We start from the raw sequence: 24,121 nt of genomic DNA, 5'->3' as shown, positions 1-24,121 counted from the left end.
GTGCTGAGGTCTGAATCGTTGGATCAGCGTTTGGATACTGGCGATTCTCACTGAATTTGGCTGCGCAGTGGCTGCCAGAGTGTCTATTGTCGCGCCCAGGTACTGCCGTATATGGGCGGGTTGGAGATGGGATTTTGGATAGTTCAGCGAGAATCCCAGATCGTGCAGGAGGTGAATTGTGCGGGACACATGGTCCGCGCACTGCTGTTCTGTCTTTGCCTGAATGAGCCAGTCGTCGAGATAGGGATAGACGTGGACGTTCTGGCGTCGCAGATGCGCCGCCACAGTCGCCAGGCACTTTGTAAAGACTCTCGGCGCTGTGGTGACCCCGAAAGGCAGGACCCTGAACTGGTAGTGCTCGCCTTGAATCGTGAATCTGAGGTACTTCCTGTGGGAAGGATGCAGGGGAATATGAAAGTATGCATCTTTTAGATCCAACGTAGCCAGGAAGTCCTCCTGTTGAAGCAGAGGGAGTACCTGCTGCAACGTGAGCATATGGAAGTGCTCCGAGAGAATATACCAGTTGAGGGGCCTGAGGTCCAGGATGGGCCTGAGGGATCCGTCCTTTTTGGGGATTAGAAAGTACAGAGAGTAAACTCCTGTTCCCCTTTCTTGCAGTGGAACAAGCTCTATTGCCCCTTTTTGCTGCATGACTTGAACATCCTGCTGCAACAAGCTCAAGTGCTCGCCGGACATAGGACGGTTTCTTGGAGGTATGTTTGGTGGAGTGGAAGTAAGTTCCAGACAGTAACCGTACTGGATAAGAGATTTGACCCACCTGTCCGTGGTGATGGATTTCCACGCGGGCAGGAACTGCTGCAGTCTCCCCCCTACCGGTGTTGTGTGGTCGGGGGGCAGTGACAAGACGTCACTGCTTGTTGGCGGTGGTGGACCTGGAGCTGTTGTTTCCACATCCCCTGCCCTTGATGTTGTTGCCTCTGTAGCCACCTCTACCCTTGTTGGTGTATGAGGTTTGGGTATTGCTTTTATAGTACTGTGTGGATTGCGATGCCTGACCCCTTGAGGTGCCTCTGGTATTGGAGCGGCGAAAGGAACCACCCCGAAACTGCTGAGACTGGAGGGCCCCCATAGACTTAGCAGTGTCTGTGTCTTTCTTCATTTTTTCAAGCGTCGCATCCACCTCGGGGCCAAACAAGTGGTCAGGATTAACTGTTTGGTTCAGGATGGTTGTCTGTATATCCGGTTTAAACCCGATATCCTAAGCCATGCATGTCTTCTTAGCAACACACTAGTGTTGATCGCCCTGGAGGCTGTATCAGCCACATCCAACGCACATTTGATGGAAGCGTTTGTGATGAGCTTTCCCTCCTGAATTAACATTTCCCCTGCCTCCTTGTACTGGTCAGGCAAGTGCTGCAGCAGTGTTTCTAGGGTGTCGTAATGAGCCCTATCGTAGCGTGCAAGTAGGGCCTGCGTGTTTGAGATGCGCCAAATATTAGCTGCCTGTGCAGCAATCCGTTTCCCTGAGGCCTCAAATATTTTTGACTCTTTGTCTGGGGGAGGAGCGTCACCAGTGGTCTGTGAATTCGCCCTCTTGCGAGCGTTGGATACAACCAAAGAGTCCAGTGGCAAGTGTCCCTTGATGTATGTTGGATCCGAGGGCGCTGCCTTATATTTCTTGTTAATGCGTGGATTGACGACACGTGCCCGAGTGGGCTCTTTGAAGACCTCCGGCGCGTGCTTTAGCACTCCCTTGAGCATTGGCAATGTCTTGACTGACTTTTCAGCCACTGAGAAAGTGTCAAACAAAAAATCCACATCCACAGGATCTGAATGTAGCTCGACATCATGGTTAGCTGCATCTCTCTCGATCAAAGCGTTGAAGGCTGCAGAGTCCTTCGCCGGTGAGGTTTTTGCCGCAAAGAGCTGCGGTTCCTGACCAGACTGCGGGTCCTCTGGGTCGCCTCCGGCAGACCAAGGTTCATGTTCCTCCTCCGGATCCGAGTACGCCGGATAGTTGTACTCGACCCCCTCTTCGTCACCATCCCCCGCGTTGGAACGCGTTGGTGAACGTTCTAGGCCTTGTGGGGATGCCGGCGCTATAGGGGCCGAAGCACCCGCAGAGTCCTTCTTGTGTTTGAGAGGAATGCGAAAATGTTCCAACACCGGCTCCGTGGTGATTTTCCTTTTGAGGAGGGACAGTTTCCCTGTATTGGCGTCGATGGTGACCTCTCGACGCTCTTCTTCTGCAAGTGGCTGGAGGCGAGGCTTCGACACCACCAATGACGCTTTGGGCGTTGACACCTCCTTCGAGGGCACGCCTGCCCCATGCCTCGGAGCGAAAGCCTTTGGCGTTGACTTCGGCGGCAGGGTGAAGCGGATAGGCGTTTGCGCCTTTGTCGGCTTCAGTGTGGGCTTCGACACCACATCCTCTGGTTCGGGAACCACAGCGTCCTTCCGAATCCTTTGCAGGGATTCCGCGACCTTCTTCGTTAAGGCTGGAGAGGGCTTGACCGGCTCGAGCGACTTCCCCGGTTCGGGAGTCGGGTCGGCGAGAGGCACCGTCTTCGGAGCTGACACATCACCATCGTTGGCCCCGACGGTCGGAGCCGGCGTAGCCAGAGCTCTGGAATCGCCTTGACACTTCTTCAAAGCTTTCTTCGGGTCATCGACCTCGACCATCTTCGGCGCCGACGCGGCCGCGTCGGTCGACTTCGCCTTTTGCGTCGACCCCGAGGTCCCCGGGTCGGCCATCTTGGCGCGGCTCTTCAAGTCCGCCATTTTGAATTTTTTAGACATCGACGCCTCCAGATCCTTCTGTCCCACCAGTGCAGCTTTCACTTTCGGTTTTGAAACCGGAGGTGTGGATCCCGATGGCTTCACTTTCGTTTTCGTTAACGGGAGTGGCGCATCAGAAATGTCCGTGGCCGGGCCCGGAGACGGGGCTGCTGGACGAGTAACGAGGTCTTGGGTAAGGACCGAAGGCGATCCCTCGACCTGGGCCGCATGAAGGGAGTTGACCCCTGAGTCAGTTTGGGGAAGCTCTTCCTCCGAGCTATCCCCCACGGTGGCAATGGCCCCATCGTCGTCCCCTACCTCGTCGCCGGCTTCGTCAAACTCCTCGTCTCCCGCGTCGTAGGCATCCCCCTCGGACGCAGGGCTAGAGTCCGAAACCTGTAGGACATCGTCGTCTTCAACAAATTTCTCGAAGATGTTGTCCGGCGGGGGCGCCGGGGGCGCCGATAACTGGGCCTGGAGTCTAGCGGCCCGACGAATCTTGAGAGTCTTCTTACACCGGAACTTCGAGCAGGCCATACACCTGGCCTCATCATGGTCCGGTGACAAACATTTGTTGCACACAGGGTGCACATCGAGGTGTGAATACTTGGAGGTGCACACCGGGCACCTTTTGAACGGAGTTCGTTCCATGTCTGGAGCGTCGAGTAGGCCCGTCCGCGCCGAGAGCACGCGGATGGGTAGCAATAGTTCGGAGCTGAGAAACAGACAAAACCCGAACGAAAACGATACCGACGCCAAGCCTAAAGACCTTTTGGTCTCGAGTTAGAAAAGTTAATCAACTATCGATTCCGACAGAGGGAACCGAAACACATCCGAACCCAATGGCGGAAAAAAACAATCTGGGGATGGAGGCGATGCCCATGCGCACTGTAGTCCAGGGGAGGAGCCACCTATCTCGTGATACTTCGAAGACTCTTCCAGGACAACAATGTGCAATCATCCGGACCCAACACTAGGCGGCGATCTATGCACAGATATGAATTCAGCAGCCCACATGCCTCGAACACAAAGACATGGCCGTTAGCACGGAGGGGTGGTGGTGCTTTTGTGCAGCTCGCAGTCACTTTCAGGCCAGACCAACATTAATGCAGAGCAGCACTGCACCATGTAGGGGCACTCTGGAGCATAGCTGCGAAACCATCCGGACCAAATCTTGCACCTACTGATATAGTTAACGTGAGGAGTTAGCAGTTAGAAGAATCCATCAGAAAGAAACTTTTTTTTTAGAGCAAAGAAACCTGTTTACAGTTCTGGTAGGCTTTTACATTTTACAGCCTCCTGTTGTGCCCACTGTCCTCCAATTTTGCATTTCCTTACGTGTGCCCACAAGCTAGGCCAGCTGATGAAGTGTAACGGCCCGAAACCGATCGCAGGATGCTCGTTTTCCAGTCCAGGGAGGACCTGGCCTAACAGTTCGGGCTGGACAGTTCCCATGAGAGCATGGTCAAGACTGATTTGCCTTTGGATGTGTCCAAACTGGGGTGGCATGGTGAGCAAAAGAACTATGGATTTTACCCAGATCTGTGACTGGGGTGAATGTTTGAAAATGTTTAGCATTCAGTCCATCATCTTTTCTGTGTTACTATGCTTATTAATCTGACATAAAAGCCCTAAATTAGTGCAGAAAACAATTCAATTTAATTTTTTCAATTGCATCTTGTAAAGCACTTTTGGTCCTTCCTTCAACAACTCTAAACCACAGAAATATTACAGAATATGGCAGCTCTGATTCATCTGCAATGCTGCTAGAACTTTATCATGTAAACAGCTGACTCTGTTCAATGGCTGGCTGAGTAAAAATAAGTGAAATTCTTATCACATTTTATTGCACACACACGCACCTTTCTAAGTTATGGACACCAAATGTTTAACTGAGGAGCTCTGGCAGTAGGATTTTTCTGCAGTGTTTACGTAGCAATTCGCTAGTTTATGCATGGAAATTCTCAACATGGCATTAAGACTTTCTCAGTCTCATGCTTCATTCTATGAATGCTCTGCTAGAAAATAGGTACACTTAATAAAAGCAATGAAAACCTCAAAGATCTTTACACAATCATATGCTGTAATCACTACGGGTTTATTGCATACAGTACAGTACTTCTCTTGCCCAACTTCATTCAAAGGTTTCTTAAAGTGAAAAGATCCAAGAATGAAATAATGACATAAAATAACATCCAACACCCAAACTGTCTCCTTACCCGGAGCAAGACAACTTTGGTAGGGCACTTAAGAATTTCCGTCAAGGGGTTGAGGTCTTTCTTTTGTGACTCAGCTAAAAGAAATATATATATATATATATCAACTAAGTGACAAAACTGAACAACAAACATTCAGCCAGCATTCAAAAGACTAACAAATTAAACATATTGCAGGTTGCTTAAACCAAATGCGCTCACAAACCAAAGTGCCTTGGAACAAGCAGCAAAAGACTATCATCAAAAAGAAGGTGGCACTGATGCAACAATAGGTTAAACCTAAATGGTTGAGAGCTGCACTTACAGGAACGCTGCCTATTATGTTGCTGTTGCATCACCAACACTAGAAGTGATTTCATAAATTGTGTATTTCTTTAATTAAAATGTGCATCTGGTCTACAACTGCCCAGCACTTCTCCAAATTCCTACTTCAAGCTTGTGCGGTAATACTAAGATCAGGGAGCATCAACCTTGAAAGGATCAGTTATGTTATTAAAACGTATATAGTGCCTGTATACCTGTAGGTGTCCTGGCGCTTTCAAACTCTAACGTACTGCGCTGAGGTATAGCTAAAATCAGAAAAGCCACGTCTCAAGTTGTTTTCTGAAGGCGAGGAGCGTAGTATAGTCCAGAGATCGAGTGGAAGGGAATTCCACAGCCTGGTGGTATTGTAGCTGAAACTCCCGCCACCCCAGCGCGCCTTTCTAATTCTAACAGTGGTCACCAAGCTGGCATTGGCTGATCGAAGAGGTCTATTTGGAGAGAACCAACTGAAAATATTCCAAAGACATTTTGTGTCATAATGACCTTCTCTATGCAGAGCCTTGTGAGCAATGCAGAGTACCTTAAATTTTACTCGCTGGCACACTGGGAGCTAATGAAGATCCTGGATACCTGTAGTTATTGACTGGTATAGTTGGGAATGTCCAGGATTAATCTGGCGGCAGCGTTCTGTACCGCCTGCAACTTACTAATTAATCTGGCTTGAAGGTTCATATATAGGCCATTACAATAGCACAGTTTGGGCAAGACTAACGAGGACAACAGTTTTTATGGCGTTTCTCTGAACGAAGTGAAGAATTTTTCTCAAGGTTTTGATGGTCAGAAAAGAGGACATAACCTTAGATACCTGGGTCTCGAAGTTGAGTTTCTCATCATAGTAAAGCCAAGGCTCTTGGCATTAGCCACTGGTATAGGAAGAGAACCCGAGTTATCTGGCCACCAGGCGGGAGACCAAGGTGGAACGAGATTACCAAACAGTACCACCTCGGTTTTGCTTGAATTCAATTTCAGGCAGTGTTTACTCATCCAGCTACTCAAAGCAACAATGCAATCATGTAGTTTTAGAGAGTGATTAACATCCTTATCCACTGCCGAAATCACCAGCTGGGTGTCATCCGCGTGGGATGTGGGATTCAGGTTGAAACCTCTAATCAGCAGGGTGAGTTCAGAGACATTTATGTTAACCCCTTCGCTGCGGCGGCTATTCCGCCGCAGCGCTAAAGGGGCGGGGCGGCCGCGCGGCGGCCGCATGCTGGTGGCGGAGCCGCTCCGTCACCAGCCGCGGTTGAGCTATGCTGGTGACGGAGCGGTTTCGCCATGACCCGCCCCGCTCATTAGAACGCCCGCGCAGGAGCGAAATCAGCGCCGCGCAGGCGCGGCGGCCGGGCCATGACGGAACCGCTCCGTCATCAACACAGCGCACCCGCAGCTGATGACGGAGCGGTTCCGTCATCAGCATACAAAGGGTTAAATGGCGTCAGGCTCAACGAGGAGCCCTGAGGGACCCCACAAGGCAGAATATATGGCGAGGATTTCAACGTACCTAAATGTACCATTTGGGATCTCCCTGATAAAAAAGATGTTAGAAAAGAGAAGGCCTTTCCTCCTAACCCTAGTGTTCAAACGTTGGACCAAAAGACCATGGTCCACCTTATCTAACGCTGTGGACAGGTCCAGCAAAATAAAAGCTGCTGACCCTCCTCTATCTAGTGTCCTTCATATTTCTTCTGTAGTTCTTATCAAGGCAGTCTCAGTGGTATGATTTGCTCTGAATCCAAACTGAATATGGTCCAAAAGCTGATTTTCTAAAAATAAAATTAGAGAGTTCAAAATGTATTGTTTTTTCTGATTTTTCCTGGGATTGGGACAATAATTAGCAAGATCATTAGTGTTCAAATTTGGCTTTTTAATGAGAGGAAGTATACATGCCTTTTCCAGATGCCGGGAAATGATCCTTGTGTAAGCATCTGATGGAATATTAGTGACAAGTAGAGGGTAATGTACTAAAAATCCTAGTTGGGCAAGGATCATCTGGGGATCCAGATTTAGCAGCAGAGTGAAGGGTAGCTATTTGGTTAATGAATATTGGAGTAAATTCTAGAAATCAGTGAACCAACCTTTATCTGCAGCATCACCCACGATGATTTTGCCACCTCTTTTACTGGTTTTCTCCACAGACAATGCAGTGTTTAGCCCTTGCTCGTGCTTTCCAAGGCCCTGCCCTTCCCGGAATCCATATTTTTGCATGATTTTGTGTGCCACTGTTCCACTGTTAGAAAACAAAAACACTGTACAGTTCAAGCTCAGCCATGGCAATTACTGAATAAAACAATTTTATTTCCAACCCACTAAATCAAAGCTTGCATTTCTAAACAAGGTGACATAATACATTTGCTGATGAAACAGCCGTTTGTTGCTTAATTCTCGAATATCCTTGCCCAAGATTGTCTTTTAACCACGCACTTCAATTTGTTTAGGTTCCTAAATGCAGATGACTCTAGAATAGACTATCTTAGCCTCACAGAAAAGAAGGATTAGGTTACTTACCATATTCGTTGCGTATAGTGCTCGACATTCAAATGCTATGCACACTCCTGCCATCTAGTGTTGTGCCTGGACTTTGCAAGTTGTTTTTCTCGAGGAATCTTTACAATCGGCGTTGTGCGTCCTTTCACCTCTCCCTCGAGGTATAGTGCATGTCTAACACGTTGTTCCTCAGAAGGGTTTCCTTTTGCCATCAAAGGAGTGAGGATATAGTCTGCTTAGTCAGCGTTTTCTGATAGACATGAGGCGGGAGGGTGCATGTGAATCTGCAGCACTACATGCTACGAATAGATGCGTACAAGGTAAGTAACAATCCATTTGTAGCAGGTGTTGGCTGCATATGCACATGCTATGCATAGACTGTAAAGCAGTGTCCCTCCACGCGGTGGCTTTATGCATGAGATGGCGCACTTGTTTGAAATAATGTTTGAAGGACTGTTTGTCCAGCTAGAACTTGTTGTCTTGATTGAATATCCACACAATGTTTTGTGAAAGTGAGTGGGTTTATACACGTTGCTGCTTTGCAAATATCATTAAGTGGGATATTTCCTAAAAAAATCCAGGATCCCTCCTTTTTAGGTCTCGCCTATGCAGCGTGCATGCACTGCATAGGAGGACCTTTAGCCGTTGCTCTGCTCATTTTGGAAGCACACACTCATGTTTGTGGCGGCGCCCACCTTGCAGGGGCGTGCACAAGCATGAGTATGTGCCTCCAAAAAGATCAGACTGTGTGCTCCCGGGCCACCTCCTGATTCCCCTCTATCTCTCACGCGCGCTCCCAGGACAGTACTGAGGTAAACTACAAGCAGAACTTGGATCCGTGCCTCACTTTCCTCCCCCCCACCCCCCACCCCACAACCTTGTTGGCTTTATTCCTGCCTCCTCCCTACGTACTTTCTGTTGCCTTTTTTTTCTGCCATGAAGTTACCTAGAAGTTTTCTTTCAGTCTCTTATTTCAAATGTTATTTTATTGTGACAGTTACAAAAGCCACTTTTGCGTGTTCCTAACGGAATAAACAATTTATTCATGTTTACTATTTGCAGTAGATTTAATTGTTACCACATTATTAGCGAATGCATTCTTAAACTTGAACCTTTTATTGTAGATTTCTGATTGTAACTATCCCACAAGACTACTGCGAAAATGTAATTTGCATTTATATAGCGCGTACTACCCCTGAGGAGGAGTTAAAGCGCTTTGCGGCAATTAGCATGTTACTCACACACTAAAGATTATTGTTTAATAGGAGATTAGTTATAAGTGTATTTTTATTTATCCCCGCCTGCATTAGTTCTGCAATAGTGCGGTTTTGTATACAGCCTGCCTGCAGGGAGGGTAGTGTATTGTCCCTGGGCTGCCTCTGTACCGATGCTCTTTAAGAGGGTGTACTGGTGAACAGTATCTCAGGCTTCAGTCATGTGCAGTGGAGCAGACATGGGTCGCCCTAAACCGGATTATGTTTGCTTCTGTTCATTGAACCTTCTGTCGAATGCATAGGTACGGAAACGAATAAACTCTGAAGTGGAAAGCACCTGGATGAGAGAAATGCCCCGACAGGAATCAGAAAAGTTTGTCCATTTCTTTTTCGGGCCTGGGTCTAGCTTGGAGGGTGACCAGAGACAAAAATTAAAACGTCTGCACTACGAGATTTGCTGTAGCAATCGCAACAGATTCAGTAAATAATATCAGATTTTTCCTTAACTGAATGTACTGTAACTTTGAAAGCACATTGCCCTCTCTTATATTGCTTCAGTTTTTAATTAATCTTGATGGACCAGTTTCATTGACTTTCACGCACGAGTCTCCCTAGTAGATCTTGCCCTCAGTACAATTGTCATACTGTTCCGCATTCCTAGGAAGGTAAATGCCTCATAGCTTGTTTTCCTTACAGAATTAATTGTGATTATGTGTTTTGCTTCATTTGTTTAATTTCAAAGTAACAAAACGGCAATTTTGAGAATGCACCAACCTCTTTTAAACAAGAAGCATTGGCATAGCCAATAGGTCTCACCTTTGGGACCTTATAACTGTTTAGCCATGCAACAGTTGATGTTGCACCAAGGATATTGTGCTGCATAACTATATACTTATAAGGTCCCAAAAGCGAGAGCTATTGGCTATGCCAATGCTTGTTCATTCTGGTACATGTAGTCCAAAACGTATGCTGGGACAGTGGACACAAAATACTGCGTGCACAATAAGGCCCTTAAACACATCTGAACTGCATGAGCTATCCAAACTTGAAATAGAAGAAACGTCTGTGAGAAATATTTTCTTTACTTCTTTCGTCGTGAAAATTACATGTAAAAAAGGCATTACTTGTCACAATCTGTAGAACGATTTACCTAAATGCACAAATCAAAGAAGTTCCCGGCAGCTTTATAGTCTGGTAACAGTCGTGCTCCGTGATGACACAGGGACATCATAGGGAATCCGGCGCGTGGTCGACACAACAAGGCTCCTGCAGCAAACAAGCATTTGCCATGCAATAGGTCTCGTATTAGGAAAGTTTGAGCTATTGGTTTTGTAAATGACAATTTTTTTAAATTTATTTGTTGTTTTTGAAAATAGCTAAATTAATAGCTTTGTCATTTACAATGTCAATAGTTATAACTTTCGCAAATGTGACACCTATAGCATTTGTAATGCAACATGTTTTGTATTTACGTGACTTAGATGTATTGATATTAAAAAAAACAATGGCTTTTGATTTTTTTAAATAATTAATACTTAAATAAAAGTGATTGTAATTTATAATGGCAATAGCTTAAACTTTTGTGAAGATTATGTTCAGTGACGAAAATCCAAGAACAGAAGTGAAATATTAACATCTTTTTGTGACATCTGTAATAAAGCTTGAAACATTGAGAGAACATATTTGAACCAGTGATGCTGTGGTGGTGCGGAGTGATACTGTTGTTGCGCTGAGTGATACTGTTGTTGCGCTGAGTGATACTGTTGTTGCGCTGAGTGATACTGTGGTTGCGCTGAGTGATGCTGTGGTGGCGCTGAGACATGCTGTGGTGGCGCTGAGACATGCTGTGGTTGCGCTGAGACATGCTGTGGTTGCGCTGAGACATGCTGTGGTTGCGCTGAGTGGTGCTGTGGTTGCACTGAGTGGTGCTGTGGTGGTGCTGTGGTGGTGCTGAGTGAGGCAGGGGTTGCGCTGAGTGAGGCAGGGGTTGCGCTGAGTGAGGCAGGGGTTGCGCTGAGTGAGGCAGGGGTTGCGCTGAGTGAGGCAGGGGTTGCGCTGAGTGAGGCAGGGGTTGCGCTGAGTGAGGCAGGGGTTGCGCTGAGTGAGGCAGGGGTTGCGCTGAGTGAGGCAGGGGTTGCGCTGAGTGAGGCAGGGGTTGCGCTGAGTGAGGCAGGGGTTGCGCTGAGTGAGGCAGGGGTTGCGCTGAGTGAGGCAGGGGTTGCGCTGAGTGAGGCAGGGGTTGCGCTGAGTGAGGCAGGGGTTGCGCTGAGTGAGGCAGGGGTTGCGCTGAGTGAGGCAGGGGTTGCGCTGAGTGAGGCAGGGGTTGCGCTGAGTGAGGCAGGGGTTGCGCTGAGTGAGGCAGGGGTTGCGCTGAGTGAGGCAGGGGTTGCGCTGAGTGAGGCAGGGGTTGCGCTGAGTGAGGCAGGGGCTGCGCTGAGTGAGGCAGGGGCTGCGCTGAGTGAGGCAGGGGCTGCGCTGAGTGAGGCAGGGGCTGCGCTGAGTGAGGCAGGGGCTGCGCTGAGTGAGGCCGGGGTTGCGCTGAGTGAGGCAGGGGTTGCGCTGAGTGAGGCAGGGGTTGTGCTGAGTGAGGCAGGGGTTGCGCTGAGTGAGGCAGGGGTTGCCCTGAGTGATGCAGGGGTTGCGCTGAGTGATGCAGGGGTTGCGCTGAGTGATGCAGGGGTTGCGCTGAGTGATGCAGGGGTTGCGCTGAGTGATGCAGGGGTTGCGCTGAGTGATGCAGGGGTTGCGCTGAGTGATGCAGGGGTTGCGCTGAGTGATGCAGGGGTTGCGCTGAGTGATGCTGGGGTTGCGCTGAGTGATGCTGGGGTTGCGCTGAGTGATGCTGGGGTTGCGCTGAGTGATGCTGTGGTTGCGCTGAGTGATGCTGTGGTTGCGCTGAGTGATGCTGTGGTTGCGCTGAGTGGTGCTGTGGTTGCACTGAGTGGTGCTGTGGTGGTGCTGTGGTGGTGCTGAGTGGTGCTGCGGTGGCGCTGTGCTGGTGCTGTGGTGGTGCTGTGGTGGTGGTGCTGAGTGAGGCAGGCGTTGCGCTGAGTGAGGCAGGGGTTACGCTGAGTGAGGCAGGGGTTGCGCTGAGTGAGGCAGGGGTTGCGCTGAGTGAGGCAGGGGTTGCGCTGAGTGAGGCAGGGGTTGCGCTGAGTGAGGCAGGGGTTGTGCTGAGTGAGGCAGGGGTTGCGCTGAGTGAGGCAGGGGTTGCGCTGAGTGAGGCAGGGGTTGCGCTGAGTGAGGCAGGGGTTGCACTGAGTGAGTGAGGCAGGGGTTGCGCTGAGTGAGGCAGGGGTTGCGCTGAGTGAGGCAGGGGTTGCGCTGAGTGAGGCAGGGGTTGCGCTGAGTGAGGCAGGGGTTGCGCTGAGTGAGGCAGGGGTTGCGCTGAGTGAGGCAGGGGTTGCGCTGAGTGATGCAGGGGTTGCGCTGAGTGATGCAGAGGTTGCGCTGAGTGATGCAGGGGTTGCGCTGAGTGATGCAGGGTTGCGCTGAGTGATGCTGGGGTTGCGCTGAGTGATGCTGGGGTTGCGCTGAGTGATGCTGGTGTTGCAAGGGAAAAACGAGTCTAACAGGGCAGATAAACACGGGAAAAACGAGTCTAACAGGGCAGTAGGGCACAAAAAACGAGTCTGACAGGGGCAGAAGGGCACAAAAAAACGCTATGAATAAATGTAAGGTGCAAGCACATAAGGCAGGATGTACAGGAAACGCAGAAATATACAGTAAAGTGACGAAGAGGAGGACGGGGAGGGTCCCCAGAGAAGGACAGAGAAGAGGCGCATGAAAGCGGACTCTTCTCGCCGAAGGGAAAGTAATTTGCATCTCTCTCAGATTACTGCTGCAGAGGCAGCCTGAGCCTCTCTACGAGACCTTAACAGGCTGTAATTTTGGTGTTTACACATTCCAAGAGGCAGACTCTGCCTTGTCCTCACAACAAGCCTCGAAGCACCTGACGTTTTGGTAACAGTGACCTGGCCAACCCGGGAATGTTCCAGCTTCATGTGAACTCTTTCAGGGCAGGTTATCAAACAACCAGCGAAGGCAAGGTGTGCAAGTTACATTTCAGGTCCCACAGTCGCAGGTTTGGAAAACCCCACTTGCCCTGTGCGGTGCTTATGATCTGTGTGTATTTAGCGGCTAGAGGCCGCACACTGTGTGCTGCGTACAGGCAGTAGTGGCAAATCTGCGCTGCATTATGTGGTGTTTGTCCTTCAATTAAGTCAAAAGCTTTCATTTCACAGCTCACTGTCACTCGGGCGGGCTTTTATCTGAGGTAATGAACAGAAATGCCCTCAGTTAGGAGTCACATGGTGCGCTGCGTACATTAACTCTTTCCAAGCTGAACAAAAGTTTGTGGTTGCTCGCCGTATTACCTAGCACTATTTTCTGAAAAAAAGAACTTGAGCTGCTTTCAAATAATGGATATTTTTCCAAAACGTGAAGCTATTTACAAGTTAGTACTCATTCGCAGGTTGCCTGGAATTGCCATAACCCCTATTTTATGGGCAGCAGTTGTAACAACTTTAACACTATTCGTAGGGCATCCCTACAAACCATGCAAGGACTTTGAGACATGGCAATATTCGAGCACAAATAAAAATAAAGTCCAGTATATGATAATACTAGAAACTTTATTAGACAGGAACGCATCCTCAATGTTTAAAATTTCTAAATATAAGGTAGGTAAATAATATGGACCTGTACAACTCTCCGAAATGTATTGTTCATGCTGTTATAAAGGAACTTGTGTTATTGCATGGCAGTAAGATGTAGCAATGTAATCAATTTGCATATGTTATTACAAAAGCATATATCTCATGAAGAAAATTACATAATAAAAATAAAAGCAATATAAAGAGATCACTGTATAAAGTATAAACCGCACAATTAGAAACTCCTTAGTTCGCGATCGTTGTCGTCAGTACATAACTCCATCATCCCCTCCTGTCTTCAACTCACTGATACTCAATGAGTGGAGAGTTGCACTGCCTGGTTTATATTTGAAAAGTTCAAACGAAAAACTATGAATGTTTTTAACAAAGTTAGTCAATTGTGAGGTAGCTGCCTGGGAGGCGTCTCTTGTCCAGACGTCAATAATGAATCAATAAAATAGTGTTTCCAACGGTTGTTGGAAACATCCCCTGGCGCTTCACTCAAATGTGGTTATAGTACTCCTCCAAGGTAATTCGAAATCATAAATCTTGCCAGTTTTCAAGAGTAAAGTTTTTTTTATCAGTTCATCATTTCAAAATTCTTTTCCACAGTACATTTGAATATTTCTTTATATTAATTTATGAAATTAACTTTCATTCAGTCCAATGCATTTAGGGCTGAAAAGCCCTTCATCTGGGACATGAAACTAAAAAACAAGACAGAGAAGGCTATTCAAACATTTGCATTTTTAGCCAAAATATATATGCATGAAAAACGTGCTGGTAGTGGTATCATGGTGAAACAATAGTGCAATTAAGGTGCAACCCGTAAAATTCCGTGCTCGGTGAAATGTATAAAACAATTCATGGCTAAATGCACTTGAACCACTACTGGGGATCAACTTCAAAGACTCAGTGCTCATCTGTACTACTTGTTGTTTTTTACTTGTTGTTTGCTTTTGTTTGACTTTGAAATTGACTACTTGATTGTTTATGATATCATTTCACTGTACTTTTAACACTATAGATGTATCTGTGTATATCTGCACCTCTCCTATGTAAAGCGCTCTGATATCTGCGAAGATCTTGTTCGCGCTATATAAAACTTTCAAAATAAATAAATAAAATAAATAAATGTATTCACATCACTCACGTGTTATTCTTATCAGTGAGTTGAACAAGCTGAGGGGTACAATAAACATAAAACGTTCATGAGGCAATTATCGGGACGCCAAGAGGTCTTTTAAACTGTATTCCTGCGTGGGTGAAACAACTTACTTGATGGACGCTTAGGCGTCTCCTCAACACTATAGCGCAGGTCTTTCTCACTCTGTCGCGTAGCCGCCGGGAGACAGTCTATCGCGGCATAAGTAAGAAATAGGCATTTCAAGTTTGTGTGCCAAGGTTGTTGATTGGTCGGAGTTCCGATCACGTGGTCGGTGCTCCGCCAATCAAAAATAAACATGGGAAAATCATTCAAATGTTGATCAAATATACATCGCTTATACGGAAGAGATAACCATCTGTAAACAGAAAATAATAATGTGTACCGTTCTGACCTCCTAGTTCAAATGAAGTAGGTAATTCATATAACAAAATCATAACAATGTGCGAGCGACCCAATAGGTCCAATAGGAGTCAAGGCAGAAAAAGCGGACCTGTTGAAAAAGTGCAAATCGATTAATGTAATGTTATAAATAACATAAGAATTCAGTTCTGTCATTTAATCCGTTTGGTTTTGAAGAGTTCAATAGGTACATCCAATGGTTCTCCCTTTGTAGAAGGTAGCGGTTATTGTCCCTTCCTTCCTCTTTCTCAATTATTTCCAGTACCAGGAACTGTAATTGGGAGATATTATGGCGTGCTTCGATGAAGTGTGCTGCCACTGACGATTTAATGTTACCTGTTATGATATTTGACTTATGTTCATTCATCCTGGTTTTTATCTTGCGTTCTGTCTTTCCGACGTATACTTTGCCACAGGGGCATTTAAGCATGTAGATCACATTGGTTGTGTCGCAGGTTGCATTTACTTTCAATTTAATTTTGTGACCCTTCATCGGGTGATTAATGTGGTCTCCTCTAATCAGATTATTGCAATTGCCGCAATGTAGACAGGGTTGAGTGCCTTTGTATGTTGTGTTATCATCGGTTTTGGTTTTAAGAATTTCTCCAAGATTTTTATTCCGAGTAAAAGCAAAAGTAGGGAGATCATCAAAAGAATGTTTGAAGTCTGGTTCAGCCTTTAAGATGTTCCAATGTTTTTTAATCACCTTTTTGAATTTCATACTCACAGTGGAGTATTTCGATACCACTGTCATTCGGTCTTCTCGTGATTTCTGTTTAACTTTTAACAGGTGAGATCTTTCCATCTGTTTGGCTTTGTTAGCGGCTGTTATAATCAGATCATCCGGATATCTTCTTGTTCGGAATCTTTCCCCCATTTCTGAGATCTTAATGTTAGCTTTTTGCGTATCTGATGTAATCCTTTTGGCACGCATCATCTGTGACAACGGTAGGTGTCGTTTTAGAGGTTCTTGGTGGAAGCTAGAATAATGTAAGGTGTTATTCCTATCTGTTGGCTTCCTGTACATTTCAGTTTCAATTTTGCCATGCTTTAAATTTATCCTTACATCGAGAAAGGTAATGGACTCAGTCGATATTTCCCAAGTGAGTTGAATTCTGTCATTTCTTTTGTTGAGGTCAGTGAGCTTTTGATCCAATAGTTCTCTTGAATTTCTCCATAGAATAAAAATGTCATCTATGTAACGTTCAATTAGTTTTATGTTATCCATCCAGTCAGGAACTGAAAGAATGTTCTGGGTTTCGTAGGATTTCATAAACAAATTTGCGTATACCGGGGCTGCGCTGTTTCCCATGCTAGTACCAACCAATTGTTGGTACCAGGTGTCATCATACTTGAAATAGCTATGGTACAGCGTGAAAATTATGAGCTCCATCAAGAAGGTCTGTAACTGGGGTTCGAAATCAGTTGTTAGTATGGCTTCTTCCATTGCTTCAATTCCCATCCCGTGGGGGATCGAAGTGTATAGTGATTTTACATCTGCGGTGCAGAGTATGAGTTGTTCTTCATCATTGTGTTCCAAGGAATTTAGTTTTGTTAAAAAGTCAGTGGTGTCACAAATGTAGGTCTCCATTTGTTGAACTGTGGGTTGCAAATAGCGATCAATGAATTGGCCGATTGGTTCATGCAAACTGTTTCTTGTTGAAACTATTGGCCGTAATGGTGGATCAAGAAGATTTTTATGCACTTTGGGCATCATATAGAATGTTGGACTTTTGGGGTATTGTTTGATCAAAAATGTACTTGTCCTTTCATTTATCACACCTTCATTTTTTGATTTGGTAATTAATTCTGTAAGTTTGGCCATATATTCATTAGTTGGATTGCACTGAAGTGGCGCATAGGTATTGATGTCATAGATATGTTCTTTCACTTTCTGATCGTACATACTAGCGTTCATTATAACGAGGCCTCTGCCTTTGTCAGCTTTGGTACAAACGATCTTTTTGTTCTTGGATAGTTTTTTCAAGGTAGATAAGTCTTTGTTAGTAATGTTCTTTTTCACTGTTTTTTGGCAGTTGATTTTTTGAAGGTCTTGTTTAACAAGTGTCTCGAAAAGGTCAAGCGTCTTGTGGCTCATGGGAGCCATAAATGTACTTTTAGGCCTTAAACCCCTTAATTGATCAGGTTCTGGTTTCGTTGGTTTCGGTGAAACATTATCAAAAAAATGCCGAAGTCTTAGTTTGCGCATTAATTTGAAAAAAGATACTTCCAATTCTAGAGAGTTGGTATGGGTAGTTGGAACGAAGGATGTTCCCTTTTGTAACAGTTTCAGTTCATGATCTTTGAGTGTGTAATCTGAAATATTCAACACTAGTTGTTCTTCGCTTGTTTCTTTTTCTCTTTTTCCTTGGTCTTGCTGGTCATACTTCTTGTATTTGGAAGATCCTTTTCCCCTCCTGGGTCTTCTGTTTCTATTGTGTCTTGCTCTAAAAAAGGCACTTCCGATTGATTGGTTTCAGGTGAGGTAGATGGCTTTGTAACTCTTTGTTCAGTCACAGTGGTCGTCGGACCCTTCTTTGCTGGTAATGTTCTCGATGATGGAGGTTGGTTTGACATATCGCTCCCTGAAGAGGAGGTATCTGTATACGGTGTATACGGGCGGTTTCTACGTCTTTGGGCATACACATCTGCCCATGTGTAAACCTCTCCCAATTTATAATCAAGCGTATCACGCTTAAATTTTCGAATCTTCCTTTCATTAATGTCTTGTGTGTATTTCTCGATCTGAATTTTAACATCTTGTAGCATATTATCAAGCTCTTCAGTTGTTAGTAGTGAAAGAAATAGAAGCAACCACTGAGGAATTGTCAACACTACTAACAACTGAAGAGCTTGATAAGGGTCCGACGACCACTGTGACTGAACAAAGAGTTACAAAGCCATCTACCTCAGCTGAAACCAATCAATCGGAAGTGCCTTTTTCAGAGCAAGACACAATAGAAACAGAAGACCCAGGAGGGGAAAAGGATCTTCCAAATACAAGAAGTATGACCAGCAAGACCAAGGAAAAAGAGAAAAAGAAACAAGCGTAGAACAACTAGTGTTGAATATTTCAGATTACACACTCAAAGATCATGAACTGAAACTGTTACAAAAGGGAACATCCTTCGTTCCAACTACCCATACCAACTCTCTAGAATTGGAAGTATCTTTTTTCAAATTAATGCGCAAACTAAGACTTCAGCATTTTTTTGATAATGTTTCACCGAAACCAACGAAACAAGAACCTGATCAATTAAGGGGTTTAAGGCCTAAAAGTACATTTATGGCTCCCATGAGCCACAAGACGCTTGACCTTTTCGAGACACTTGTTAAACAAGACCTTCAAAAAATCAACTGCCAAAAAACAGTGAAAAATAACATTACTAACAAAGACTTATCTACCTTGAAAAAACTATCCAAGAACAAAAAGATCGTTTGTACCAAAGCTGACAAAGGCGGAGGCCTCGTTATAATGAACGCTAGTATGTACGATCAGAAAGTGAAAGAACATATCTATGACATCAATACCTATGCGCCACTTCAGCGCAATCCAACTAATGAATATATGGCCAAACTTACAGAATTAATTACCAAAGCAAAAAATGAAGGTGTGATAAATGAAAGGACAAGTACATTTTTGATCAAACAATACCCCAAAAGTCCAACATTCTATATGATGCCCAAAGTGCATAAAAATCTTCTTGATCCACCATTACGGCCAATAGTTTGAACAAGAAACAGTTTGCATGAACCAATCGGCCAATTCATTGATCGCTATTTGCAACCCACAGTTCAACAAATGGAGACCTACATTCGTGACACCACTGACTTTTTAACAAAACTAAATTCCTTGGAACACAATGATGAAGAACAACTCATACTCTGCACCGCAGATGTAAAGTCACTATACACTTCGTTCCCCCACGGGATGGGAATTGAAGCAATGGAAGAAGCCATACTAACAACTGATTTCAAACCCCAGTTACAGACCTTCTTGATGGAGCTCATAATTTTCACGCTGTACCATAGCTATTTCAAGTATGATGACACCTGGTACCAACAATTGGTTGGTACTAGCATGGGAAACAGCGCAGCCCCGGTATACGTGAATTTGTTTATGAAATCCTACGAAACCCAGAACATTCTTTCGGTTCCTGACTGGATGGATAACATAAAACTAATTGTACGTTACATAGATGACATTTTTATTCTATGGAGAAATTCAAGAGAACTATTGGATCAAAAGCTCACTGACCTCAACAAAAGAAATGACAGAATTCAACTCACTTGGGAAATATCGACTGAGTCCATTACCTTTCTCGATGTAAGGATAAATTTAAAGCATGGCAAAATTGAAACTGAAATGTACAGGAAGCCAACAGATAGGAATAACACCTTACATTATTCTAGCTTCCACCGAGAACCTCTAAAACGACACCTACCGTTGTCACAGATGATGCGTGCCAAAAGGATTACATCAGATACGCAAAAAGCTAACATTAAGATCTCAGAAATGGGGGAAAGATTCCGAACAAGAGGATATCCGGATGATCTGATTATAACAGCCGCTAACAAAGCCAAACAGATGGAAAGATCTCACCTGTTAAAAGTTAAACAGAAATCACGAGAAGACCGAATGACAGTGGTATCGAAATACTCCACTGTGAGTATGAAATTCAAAAAGGTGATTAAAAAACATTGGAACATCTTAAAGGCTTAACCAGACTTCAAACATTCTTTTGATGATCTCCCTACTCTTGCTTTTACTCGGAATAAAAATCTTGGAGAAATTCTTAAAACCAAAACCGATGATAACACAACATACAAAGGCACTCGACCCTGTCCACATTGAGGCAATTGCAATAATCTGATTAGAGGAGACCACATTAATCACCCGATGAAGGGCCACAAAATTAAATTGAAAGTAAATGCAACCTGCGACACAACCAATGTGATCTACATGCTTAAATGCCCCTGTGGCAAAGTATACGTCGGAAAGACAGAAAGCAAGATAAAAACCAGGATGAATGAACATAAGTCAAATATCAGAACAGGTAACATTAAATCGTCAGTGGCAGCACACTTCATCGAAGCACGCCATAATATCTCCCAATTACAGTTCCTGGTACTGGAAATAATTGAGAAAGAGGAAGGCAGGGACAATAACCGCTACCTTCTACAAAGGGAGAACCATTGGATGTACCTATTGAACTCTTCAAAACCAAACGGATTAAATGACAGAACTGAATTCTTATATTATTTATAACATTACATTAATCGATTTGCACTTTTTCAACAGGTCCGCTTTTTCTGCCTTGACTCCTATTGGACCTATTGGGTCGCTCGCACATTGTTATGATTTTGTTATATGAATTACCTACTTCATTTGAACTAGGAGGTCAGAACGGTACACATTATTATTTTCTGTTTACAGATGATTATCTCTTCCGTATAAGCGATGTATATTTGATCAACATTTGAATGATTTTCCCATGTTTATTTTTGATTGGCGGAGCACCGACCACGTGATCGGAACTCCGACCAATCAACAACCTTGGCACACAAACTTGAAATGCCTATTTCTTACTTATGCCGCGATAGACTGTCTCCCGGCGGCTACGCGACAGAGTGAGAAAGACCCGCGCTATAGTGTTGAGGAGACGCCTAAGCGTCCATCAAGTAAGTTGTTTCACCCACGCAGGAATACAGTTTAAAAGACCTCTTGGCGTCCCGATAATCGCCTCATGAACGTTTTATGTTTATTGTACCCCTCAGCTTGTTCAACTCACTGATAAGAATAACACGTGAGTGATGTGAATACATTGTTTTATACATTTCACCGAGCACGGAATTTCACGGGTTGCACCTTAATTGTACTATTGTTTCACCATGATACCACTACCAGCACGTTTTTCATGCATATATATTTTGGCTAAAAATGCAAATGTTTGAATAGCCTTCTCTGTCTTGTTTTTTAGTTTCATGTCCCAGATGAAGGGCTTTTCAGCCCGAAATGCATTGGACTGAATGAAAGTTAATTTCATAAATGAATATAAAGAAATATTCAAATGTACTGTGGAAAAGAATTTTGAAATGATGAACTGATAAAAAACTTTACTCAAACTGGCAAGATTTATGATTTCGAATTACCTTGGAGGAGTACTATAACCACATTTGAGTGAAGCGCCAGGGGATGTTTCCAACAACCGTTGGAAACACTATTTTATTGATTCAACTCACTGATCACATGACCAAAGATTTAAGCACTGTACAAACATTACTAATAATCTGTTTCTAACTCATTCACTTGTTACTGTTAGCACGTACATACTCGTACCCCCCTCCATCTGTCTGGGATCGGATATGCCAGTGCATTAAATGAGCCGGTACTGTCTGGTACTAAGTACCAGCACTTTTTAAGAGGGGGAGAGTACCTGCACTTCTCAAGCGAGGCATAATACTTTTAATTGGAGAGTACCATTACTTCTCAGAAACAAGGAGGTACTCTGATACAGAGTACCCGCACTTCTACTTTCCATTTAAGCACTAGATAGATACCACATACTTCCACCTTTACAAAATGGTGAAAGCACATCATCTGAATTCACGTATCTGCGTGTATAGAGCTGAAGAACATTCTTGAAGTGTTCGCAGAGAACAGCGCTTCGTTCAAGACCTCTTCAGTTCAAAGTTATTTATGTGGCAGCCGGGAACAGAGCACTACAGTTCTTTAAACTCCCAACGAAAAGCGCGCACAAGACACAAACTACTTCAAGATAAATACAATAATTGTGCGGGATTACCATAGCTCATATGCACAGAGACTAACTCCTAAATGCTGTGCTGAAAAGGCGTCACCTATTACACCAATTTAATAGAGCTCAACGAACGGCTTCGGGAGAATGAAAGGCTGTGTCGGCCCTGCAGGGACTCGACCTAGTAACCTGTAGGTCACTTCACACGCCCAGTCATCCCGCCAATTAAACTCGATGACGACATTTCACTGTAACCAGACACACATGAGGGAGTAAGGTTGCGAAACCTAACAGCAAAACACGAGCTTTAAAGTACCATGGAGGGGACGGCCCGTCACAAAATTCACACTATCGCCAAAAACAATAAACCATATGCGCTGGAAACACTTATGGAATTAGGACAGTGACCACAAAGGAACATACCGCGGCCATTCTAGGCACATACATGAAAACACGGACACGTCAATACGTTCACAGCACGTCATCAGCAAACAGTTTATTGCAATGTGAGGAACGAGGCGCTTAAAAAAAATTATTAGTAAAAATGCGTCCGTGAAACCAAGCTAGTTTTGGGGAGGAACTAGAAGAGCGTGGTGACGTTGGAAGTTTCAGCTATAGGGCTTAGTGTATTGGGAAAGGCAGAGAGGGGTGAGAGGGGTGATGAAAACACTGGGTAAGAAGACGGGTGATGAAAACTCTGGTTATGAAGAGGGGTGATGAAAACTGATGAAGAAGAGGGGTGATGAAAACTGTTGAAGAAGAGGGGTGATTAAAAAAATGGTTAAGAAGAGGGGTGATGAAAAAACTGGTTAAGAAGAGAGGTGATGAAAAAACTGGTTAAGAAGAGAGGTGATGAAAAAACTGGTTAAGAAGAGGGGTGATGAAAAACTGGTTAAGAAGAGGGGTGATGTAAACACTGGGCAAGAAGAGGGGCGATGTAAACACTGGTTAAGAAGAGGGGTGATGAAAACACTGGGCAAGAAGAGGGATGACTAGGACGGCAGATGGGCACACGGGGTGGAATAAGGGACAGGAAGGGGTGATGAAAATACATGGAAAGGAGAAGAAAGAAAACAGCGGTGCAGGGGGGCGCGAGGAGTGGTAGACGAGGGCACATAGTGGGAAACAGGGGACAGGAAGGGGTGATAAAAACACAGGACAAGGAGAGGGGCGATGAAAATACCGGCAAGGAGAGGGGTGAGAACAGAGGGGTGCAGGGGGGCAGCAGTTAGTGGCAAATGAGCAAACAGTGGAAAACATGACAGTAAGGGATGATGAAAACACAAGAAAAGGAGAGGGCCAGAAGAGAGGGTGGCACACATCCGTGGGCAGTAAATAATTAGGGGAGCAGCAGCCTTTGATGTGTCGGCCAGGCAGCGCTGGGAGGGGGGCTGGGCACGAAGGAAGGAGAAATGCGAGTCACGGCCTGGCGGCCGTGAAGTGTGAAGCAGTGGACGGGGAAACAGATCCCTTTGAAGCTCTCGGGGGCAGGAGCAAATGGTAAGGGGAGGAGAAATGCTGCTGGAAGGCTCGGGCAAGCTCGTGCATGAGGACGTCCTGCACTTCTAGAAATCGGCTGGTTTAGCTTTTTGGTTTCACTCCAATAGGTCTCTCTACGAGACCTAATACATCTCTACGTTCTAACCACGTGCAGCAGCGGTTTATTGGGACGCATATCCACAGGTGATTGCCGCCATTCTGGAGTGAGTTAGAGTCCGACACACGCTCACCTTTAGGTGCGACTCAGAAAAAGGAGTGGAATTGCGCACCTGCGATGGTAGTGATTTTAAGAGAGTTGATTAACAATGAACTGGGAGGGTGTAAGGGGAGCAAGGTGATGAATTGAAGGAAGAAGGGCCTCGCGATACTCCAAATAAATATACTGTCAACATGGGAACTTCAAAGTTCTAAAGCCCAAGGTAATTTTCACTAAACAGGAAAGCCATTGGGCATTGTTAAATCAAGAAGAGTTTTATGATTTAAAAGTTTTTATTTTGAGTACACTAGTAAGAGAATATTTTAGATATTTAAGAGAAACGCACAGTTGATTATGGTTAAAAAACCAAGCATTGGGCGCGTGGCCGTGAAAGTGATCGCAATTGCGATCAAGCGCGGCGAGCGATGCACTTAATGAGCATGACAAGGAAAGCCATATGGCGCCTCT

At 45.1% G+C, this 24,121-nt stretch overlaps 1 protein-coding gene across 2 annotated transcripts in view; it reads right to left on the bottom strand.

Moving 5' to 3' along the window:
* The window catches only part of RBM17 (RNA binding motif protein 17), a 286,908-nt gene that overhangs the window by 70,186 nt on the left and 192,601 nt on the right, over window positions 1-24,121 (bottom strand). For both annotated transcript variants that reach the window (XM_086918944.1, XM_086918945.1), the window contains exons 8-9: window positions 7,355-7,506; window positions 4,959-5,032 (exon numbers count right to left, since the gene is read on the bottom strand). In XM_086918944.1, the coding sequence (XP_086775070.1) occupies window positions 4,959-5,032; window positions 7,355-7,506 (226 nt within the window). The remainder of the gene's footprint in view (window positions 1-4,958; window positions 5,033-7,354; window positions 7,507-24,121) is intronic.

The sequence above is a fragment of the Lissotriton vulgaris genome, chromosome 1_1 (assembly GCF_964263255.1).
Source record: "Lissotriton vulgaris chromosome 1_1, aLisVul1.2, whole genome shotgun sequence".
NCBI lineage: Eukaryota > Metazoa > Chordata > Amphibia > Caudata > Salamandridae > Lissotriton > Lissotriton vulgaris.
The sequence above is the reverse complement of the archived record's forward strand: the minus strand, read 5'-3'. Positions and strand labels throughout refer to the sequence as shown.